Genomic DNA, 9,377 nt, shown 5'->3' with positions numbered 1-9,377 from the left:
TGACGGACCCCGACCTGGTGCTGCACAACCTGCTGCGAAACGCGCTGCTGGGCGTCAGCGGTGCTGGCCCGCCCCGCAGGAACACCGAGCTCGTCAAAGTCATGGGCCTCTCCAACTACCACTGCAAGCTCCTGGCCCCCATCCTGGCCCGTTACGGTATGGATAAGCAAACTGGCAAAGCCAAGCTCCTCACAGAGATGAACCAGGGAGACATCTTTGACTGCGCCCTCTTGGGTGACCGCGCCTTCCTCATTGAGCCAGAGCACGTTGAAACCATTGGTTATGGAAAGGACCGCTCTGGCAGCCTCATCTACCTGCACGACACCCTGGAAGACATCAAGAAGGCTAACAACAGTCAGGAGTGCCTCATTCCTGTCCATGTGGATGGAGATGGCCACTGCCTTGTCCACGCAGTCTCGCGAGCGCTTGTTGGCAGGGAACTGTTCTGGCATGCTCTGCGAGAGAATCTGAAGAAGCATTTTGAGGAAAATCTGAGTCACTACAAGGCACTTTTCCATGACTTTATTGATGCAGCAGAGTGGGAGGACATTATCAATGAATGTGACCCTTTGTTTGTTCCTCCAGAAGGTGTGCCAATGGGCCTTAGGAATATTCACATCTTTGGTCTGGCCAACGTGCTTCACCGGCCTATCATCCTGTTAGACTCCTTGAGTGGAATGCGAAGCTCTGGAGATTATTCAGCGACATTCCTCCCTGGTCTGATACCCCTAGAAAAATGCATGGGAAAAGATGGCATGTTGAATAAGCCAATCTGCATTGCATGGAGTAGCTCAGGACGTAACCATTATATTCCTCTAGTTGGAATAAAAGGTGCTGCTTTACCTAAACTGCCTAGGAAGCTGCTTCCTAAAGCCTGGGGAGTTCCTCAAGACCTCATCAAAAAGTACATCAAGTTAGAGGAGGACGGTGGTTGTGTTATTGGAGGAGACAGAAGTTTGCAAGATAAGTACTTGATGAGGCTTGTTGCTGCAATGGAGGAGGTTTTCATGAGTAAACACGGTATCCATCCCAGTCTTGTAGCTGATGTACATCAGTATTTCTACAGAAGGACTGGTGTAATAGGAGTCCAACCTGAAGAGGTCACTGCAGCTGCCAAAAAAGCAGTGATGGACAACCGCCTTCACAGGTGCCTCATCTGTGGGGCCCTTTCAGAGCATCACGTTCCTCCAGAGTGGCTGGTTCCTGGGGGGAAACTATATAACCTGGCAAAAAGTACCCATGGCCAACTAAGGCCTGACAAAAATTACAGTTTTCCCTTGAACAGTTTGGTGTGTTCTTACAACCCCGCAAAGGACGTGCTGGTACCAGACTATAGCCTGAGTAGTTTGACTGCTTGTAACTGGTGTCATGGTAATTTAGTGCGTCGTGTCAGAGAAGATGGATCTGTTTCGTATTTGGATGGAGACAGAACTAATACCAGGTCTACAGGTGGCAAATGTGGCTGTGGATTCAAGCACTACTGGGAAGGTAAAGAATATGACAATCTCCCTGAAGCTTTTCCTATTACTCTAGAGTGGGGTGGAAGAGTGGTGAGAGAGACAGTCTACTGGTTCCAGTATGAAAGTGACACATCTCTGAACAGCAATGTGTATGATGTTGCCATGAAACTTGTTACCAAGCACTTCCCTGGTGAATTTGGTAGTGAGATTCTTGTTCAGAAAGTTGTCAACACAATATTGCATCAAACTGCCAAAAAGAACCCTGATGATTATACCCCTGTAAGTATCGATGGTGCTCATGCCCAAAGAGCTGATGATGTACAGCGAGGACAAGAGTTAGAGTCACAACTTCCAACCAAAATTATTTTGACTGGACAGAAGACAAAAACTTTGCACAAGGAGGAGTTGAATATGAGCAAAGCTGAAAGAACTATTCAGCAGAACATTGCAGACCAGGCTTCCGTAATGCAAAAACGGAAAAGTGAAAAATTGAAACAAGAGCATAAAGCGCAACCTAGGACTGCTTCTCCTGGGGCTGTTCGTGAGGGGCCATCATCTGCACCTGCCACACCAACAAAAACCCCGTATTCTCCAACATCTACAAAAGAAAAGAAAATTCGAATAACCACAAATGATGGGAGACAGTCAATGCTTACCCTAAAGTGCACTACGACCTTCTTGGAACTGCAGGAAAGCATAGCGAGAGAATTTAATATTCCTCCATATTTGCAATGTATTCGCTATGGTTTTCCTCCTAAAGAGCTTCTGCCTCCCAAAGAAGGCATGGAAAATGAGCCTGTTCCTTTGCAGCATGGTGACAGGGTAGCAATAGAAATCCTGAAAGGTAAGGAGGAAGGCAGGCAGTCTGCTTCAGCACACTCAGCCCATGCCGTAAAGCCTGAAGACGTTGCTGTGACTAGTAAAATCTCATCGAAGGAACTGCAAGAGCAAGTCGATAAGGAGATGTATTCTCTCTGTCTTCTAGCAACACTGATGGGTAAGGCTGACTTAAAGTTATACTTTAAAATTGTATTTTTAAATAGAAGATAACATTTTACAAAACGTAGTTACAGACATAGCTTTTTTCTTCCTTTTCTGTAACCATGGAGAAGGTTGGTTCCTTTATTCCTCTATTAGAAGAATGTTTAACATGCTGTCAGTGATTTGTTGAGTGTTGTGACTTTCTAGCATGTCTGCACGAGATACCTGTTCTTTCTTTGCTATAAAGTCCTCTTTTAAAAATTGCTGTTTAGAAGTTGTTGCATTTCCTCTGCTGCCTGTCTCTCCTTAGGCACACATCTGATGTGTATGCATGTGAGCTACATGCTCTCTTTTTTTCCTCAGGTTTCAGGAAATAAATTGAGAGCAGAGGTGAGAAGGGGACGCTGAGTGTCTGCTTATTGGAAGTTTGAGGACCAAATTCTCACCTTTGTTGTAGGATGAAGTCCTGGCATTTCTCCCCACAGGGAGTTCTGTTGGTTTAAGCAAATCAATGCAACATTGAATCCTTAGCTAATCTGCTAATTTTAAGTGAAGATCTGGTCTTTTTTTAAAGAGCTGTGAAAAGTATTATTTCAGAATGTAAGCAGAGGGGAAACTGAAAGGATCTAAATTCAACTTTGAATCCCAAAGGTGGACATAGGGTTGCAAAACTATGCTTAATATAAATTGTCAGTCGTGTAAATATGACTAACTGTGAATAATTCAAGTCAAAAGGACTTTTCTCAAGTGCCTGTGGTTTTTATTTTCATATTTGGACTTGAGAGACTTGGACCTTCATTTGTGTACCTTCTTAATCAGGCAGGAAGTAGAACAGTAATTACCATACATTTAGCTCTATGAACCAGCTGAATAGTAGTGTTTACAGTTTTTTTTGTGGAAGCCTTCTCTCTTGCTGGAGGGATTTGGTGTGGCTGAAGCATGTGATGTTTTAGAAATGAAACAATTACGTAATCAGAGAGTGGTGTGTCAGAAGTTCATCAAGCAGAACTTTGATTCTTTTCCAAGCGTGATTGTTTACTCCTGTATCTCTTAGAAGATAGCTTGCTGAATCACTAGCCACCTCACACTGACATTTACACTGTAGTTCCAAAGTGCAGGAAAAGGTTAAGTTTAAAAGCTGTCTTGATTTTGAGATGAAGCTTAAGAGTGCTTTCCTGTTTTCAGGAAATACTGCTGAAAGTGTAGTTATTTGCTTACAAAAAACTCTGACGTGCTTTAAAAATATCTGAGTCACTTCAGCATTAAGGTGTGTCATTTTTTCACAGGTACTTACCCATAAACTGTGAACTGATCTTGTACTCAAAAATCAGTTTTTGTCTTTGACTTTCACTGCTGTTGGGTTCTGCTTTTGAAGCACAGGTTAGAATAGAATTTACCTCACCCTTCTCTGACTGCATCCATTTTGCATTACTAATAGAAGTAAAAGTAGCAGCAAATGATAAACCAACCAGTTATAACTAATTTATGCAGCTAGTCAATAAGATACTGTTTTTATATAATCACTTTTCTCATCAGGGCTTCATTTTCCTTTAAAGATACTTGTGGAAAAAATCTAGACAGCTGACTATTTACAATTGTGATTTTTCAGTGGGGAGACAAACTCTAAGAGACTATCTAAGTCCTTGCACTTTCTTAAGAGTGTTGAGGTGGCAGTTCCTCAAGGTGGTATATTCAGCCTTTTTGGAATGAGAAGCTGTGGTGTTTCCCAGTGACATTTCTGTACCGTTAAAAAACAGTGCTGCAAAGTTCTGAGAGTCAGCTTATCCTGCATGCCCTTGCTGTAACTTAGTTCTGCTAAAAACATTCCTCTAATACAGTCAGATTAGAATGTGTAGAGGGGCGATGCTGTTGAAATAGCTTGCTGGGCCAGGCACTATTTTCTTTTTTTCCCTCAATGCCCATATTGAAAGTATGTCTTCAAACATCTATGACTGTTCATTCTGGATGCTTAAAAGCTTTTCTTTCATACAGGGCCTCCTGTAGGCTGACTCGATGCTGCTTTCATATTTCAGTTAGTAGAATTTTTCTTTTCTGGTTTCAGCTAGTTAACATTAAAATTTTAGACCATGGTCTTTACTTTTTCTGTATATAATTTAAAAATAAGCCCTGGGAAATTAGATACTGTCATTTCTGGACCACTTAACACATTATGCATGTTTTTTTGTAAAGCTTTCTTCTATTTATTTTTGTTTGTTTGTTTAGCTCAGAATACAGAATTCTATAGGGAAATGACTAAAGGAGTTGTAATTTTGTGTTAACATAGTTAAAACGTATTTTTAAACAGATTTCATCACACCCATACAGAAGCACTCTGGATATGTGCAAGCCAAGTATGAATCTATTTGGATCAGTTTGTTTTGCATTGATGAATTCATCAGTGCACAAGAAATCAAAATAGCTGGGTTTAAATTAAATGTATTCATTGATACCAGGATTTGTTTGGAATTAAACAGCTTGTTTTTAAGCCAGCTGTAGTTCCCTGTAACCTATGTTTATGAACCGAGCCTTTGATTTGTTTTGCACTTCTGTGTGTCCTCTCTGCTGTATCAGGTGACAGTCTTGGGCTTCCACTCTTGTGGGTTAGTCTGTACCTGCTCTTTTTCTGCAGCGTATGAGGCATGCTTGAGTGTAGAATAATCTTCATTTGTTGCAGCATCTTAGTGTTGTGGGGCTGAGGTCTGGTCTGAGGGAGCGTGTACTGGAGTGGGAACAGTGCGGAGAACACAATCTCTTTGATAAATGTGGTGTATTGAGGGAGTTTTCAATCTAACGAAATGATCACCCAAATTAATTTGTGACCTGTAAACATCTTACTGCCATGGTAAACGAAACCAAAACAAACAATAAAACCCAACTGGCAACAAAAATGTGCAAACCTCAAATGTAGCTTGGTTAAATCACACACGCACTAGTTCCTGTGATCTGGGAAAGTCCAGTTGTAATTGTGGGTTTTTTTGGTCTTCCAGTTGGAAATCTCTTTATCAAAACAGCATCACTAGTTTGTGTTTCTTTCGGTGGCTGATGCTTTTGTTTTGTGAGCCTTGCTCTCCATATTTTTCTGCGTGTAGTCCTTGTTAGTGTTGCATAAAAGGCTATCTAAACAGTGATGCTTCTCTTGTGCAAGGCTTGAAAAATCATGTCCGTAGCAAATAGGGAATCTTTCCTTGGAGAATACCACTAATGTGTAAAACTGGGCTGCTTCTAAAAGCCTGCTGGTTGTGTTGGGGAAGGGGAGGGAGCCCTTCAAATAAGAATGGACTGCTAGATGCAGCAGTGTAGGAGTTCTTAGTATGGAGTCAGCCACTGGCTGTGGCTTCCCCAGGCTTCGGTAGACTGATGCCTGTATTCTGTTCCTTATCAGTGTAGTGGCTATTTTGATTCCAGTGGGCAGTATTTAAACCATCAGGAAGACTTGAGGGAAAATGAAGAGCCACAGCAGTGATGCTCTTGAGCCATTGCCTATAGGGATGTGCATTTCAAAATGTAAATGAGAATAAGGATGCAAGGTAGCAGTGAACACCTTTTAAAATAGCAAAACCATTAGACAATTATCAGTAGTGATTGTCTGCCCTCTGTGCAGCTGTTTGAAGAAGAAGGAAAGCTGTGGCAATAGTGGGGTGGAAAAGAGAATGCTGCTTTTAAATTTTAATTTATTATTTTTTTTTAGCCGAGTCAGTGAAAGCTGGAGAGGAACTTCAAATTTATTAGGAAGACAGCAGACAGGAGTTACCAGGATAAAATCAAAAGACAAGACCTCCTTCTTTAGTAGATCATGGAAAATAAGAAAGAAGAGTAGTTGGTTTGTTACCTGGATGTTCTTGCTAGGAAGTGAAGGCCAAATCTGTGAGCTTGATGTCCAAATGAATGCAGTGAACCGGAGCGTATATGGTTCAAGGGAATGCATTTGAAATTAGTCACGTTTTGTAGGTCTCCTGTCTTTAAATGTGTAAAGACAAAACGTGATGAAGGTGCACTGTACCTTTTTAGAGGGAATGGGGACTTGAATAACACTTGGAGAGGTGAGCGGTGGAATCCATCTGGTGGGGGGACAGGCATGCAGGGGAGTGTTTGGATCCTGTGCCTGTCGGGGAAGGGAAACCAAGAGAGTGGCTTGAAGGGTTTCAAAGTGTAGCACATAATGCTGCCGTCACGAGGGTGAAACACTTTCTCACCTGAGGCAGGTAGGATAGGAGAGTAGCCATAATTACTTTATGGGATATGCAGTAAAGAAATGCAAGGAAGGATTTAGATGTGCCTTATATTCAGTATGTGGAAGCTGTTAAAAATAACTTTTTTATTTTGCTCTTAACATCAAGCTAAGAAATATTGATGGGTAATATATTACAGCCTCACACTTTCCAGCCATCTCTGTTCCAAGTAGTAAGTGCATCCAGTTAACTTTAGTTGATGGTTTACATTCTCCAGTTTTAATAGAAAATTGAGAGACATGGTTATTGAGATTTTGATGCCTAAAGAGGGTGCAATTTCTATTTAAAGTATCTCAGTATGTTCCCTGAATGTTTGATACAAAGTGGGAAAAGCAAGTTTTTTTCTGATACGCACAGTAGTTGTTTCTGCACCAGGAGAATGAAATTTATCAGTACTTTTTGTTTGCACTACTTTGACAGCTCTATCACATGTCACTTCTCTGAAGCAGGTAAGTGGTTAGCAGAATGAGGAAAAGGGTGTAGGTAAAAAATGCAGATCTGAACTGATTTAGCCGGCACTGTTAGGTCACTGATATTCTGTCATTGTAACTCAATTTTCCTGTTCTTTATATTCCTTACCTTATGTAGTCCAGGTTGGTTGTTACTTTTTCCTTTCAGCAGCATTTAAAGTTGTCACGTTTCAATGCCATTTTTGGCATCTTTGAGAAATGCCAGTTCCACAGGACTGCTGAGGCCTTGCGGTTGGTATTTTGTTTCTAACTCTCAAGAAAAGCAAGGTACAGACACAGCTTCTATGCAGCTGCCTGCGGGGACTATTGTATCTCAGCTACAGTGTAAAGTATGGCAGCTGTGAAGCTGAGATCTGATTTTTGAGACAGCCTAGAGATACAGAATTGAGGTTTTAATGTGCAAGGGTATGTGCCTGAATTTTGGAAGTGTGTTAGTCATTTCTTAGTTTTATGTTGACAGCATGGGTAGGAGGGGAATGGAGACTTGTGTGTAGGGCCTGGCAAAGAACCGGGAGCTGCAGCTTGGATCAAATCAAATTTGGGAACCTTTGTACTAGAACATGTAGGATATTTGACTGCAGATGGTAGTATGTTTTACTGAAAGTTTCTCAATGTCCTGGGCTCCTGTTCTGTAAATTTGCAATAAAAATTCAAATTTTTAATTGCATAGAAGAAAACGAGGATTCAGATTTTAATTCAAGGAGTTGCATTTTCAGCCATTGTCTATAAGGTTAAAATATGACTGTTTAATTCTAATAATTGTGTTTGATTTTTACAGGAGAAGACGTTTGGTCTTACGCAAAGGGGCTCCCTCAATTGTTTCAGCAGGGTGGAGTATTCTACAGCATAATGAAGAAAACCACAGGTATTTTTTGGTTTTGTTTTTATTCCTTCCTTCTTTCCTCTGTTTTCAAATCTTTAAATTTGTAAATTGTTATTGAGTCACTTTGTTGGACTCTGTTGGAGAGCCTAAGACTAGGGAATCTGACTAAGACTGGTTCATTCATCTTAAGTCTCTTCTTGTCTGACATTTTCTCTACAACTGTACATCTCCATTTAAACTTCCAGAATTGTACAAACTTCTTCAGTAAGTCAACTGATTCCCCCCTGCCCCGAAAGATCAAACAAAGAGAAACTTGTAGGACCTATTCCTGTTATACTTTAAAATACTTAACTGAATAAGCGGTTCATCTTTCTAGTGTGCTGCTGAGTAGAAAACTTATACAGGGGTACTGCATGTTTTAAGTTTAAACAATTCGTTAAATTTGTCTTTCATGTTCCTAAGATTGTTGTTCAAAAGCAAAGCTATCCACCCCCTTCTTATCTTGATAAATGCCGTATCTTGGACTACGTGCAGAATAACCAAGTAAGTAGTTAGAGTGTATTTGATATTTAGATGGCTTTACAAATGCTACCTACAAAGAAGAACATCTGTTTCTTTAGGGATCATTTAAAGTTTATTTTCTTATTGAAGTCTTTGCCTTCATAGTTTAGCTCTTGTGGTTTCATCTATTATAGTGATTCCTTTACTGCTTTCTTACTGTTTGATTTCTTCTTAGGCAGTTTCATCAACCTTAACTTAATCTTGATTATTTCTGGAAACAAGTATCTTGCAACCTAATTTCTGTTCTGTTTGCAGTAATTAAAATGCATGGTATACTCAATGCCCGCCACCTCTCACTGAATTATTAGCCTGGGTAATAGAATTAGCATGCAAGTATCTTATAGCAGATCTGTTTCCTTTTAGTTTTCTTTCTTTTACTATGCTTGTACAGTAAAGACTGGTGTATTGTTTGTGGCAAGTGAATTAGCTTAAACAGTGCCTGATGGAAAGGACATTTTGGACTGATTAATGACTAGCCAGAGTTGAGAACCTGAAATGAATCCAAGGGATTTTAACCCAGCTTGCCATTAACTCACAGAAAATGCCTGACTTAAAGAAATTTTTGCTAACTGACAATGTAAGAACTAAGGCTGTGGGAGATGATATTCTGTATTTGAACATTATTGCATTTCTCTGTGTGCAGGTATTTTACCCTACCTTGGTAGGTAGAATTACTATTTCAGCATTAATGTACTTGTATGATTTTAACATTTTATAAACTACTAAATTTCCACATTGAACAATTACAGTGTGCAACAATCTAAGTGTTTTTTTCACTTAAAGAACTTCCTTACCTTTTTGTAATATTTTAGTTAATGTATCAGAGAATTAGAGAATGGTTTGAGTTGGAAGG

General features: G+C 40.3%; 1 protein-coding gene across 1 annotated transcript; it reads left to right on the top strand.

Moving 5' to 3' along the window:
* Positions 1-5: 5 nt before the first annotated feature.
* VCPIP1 (valosin containing protein (p97)/p47 complex interacting protein 1) lies at positions 6-8,005 on the top strand (the record flags this gene model as incomplete). The annotated part of the gene is made up of 2 exons (XM_009708750.1): positions 6-2,457; positions 7,919-8,005. Coding segments are annotated over 2 exons (2,539 nt in total), but the record flags the coding sequence as incomplete, so codon positions are not given.
* Between the last annotated feature and the right edge of the window lie 1,372 nt (positions 8,006-9,377).

The sequence above is a fragment of the Cariama cristata genome, unplaced genomic scaffold (assembly GCF_000690535.1).
Source record: "Cariama cristata isolate BGI_N322 unplaced genomic scaffold, ASM69053v1 C11581352, whole genome shotgun sequence".
Lineage (NCBI taxonomy): Eukaryota > Metazoa > Chordata > Aves > Cariamiformes > Cariamidae > Cariama > Cariama cristata.
The sequence above is the reverse complement of the archived record's forward strand: the minus strand, read 5'-3'. Positions and strand labels throughout refer to the sequence as shown.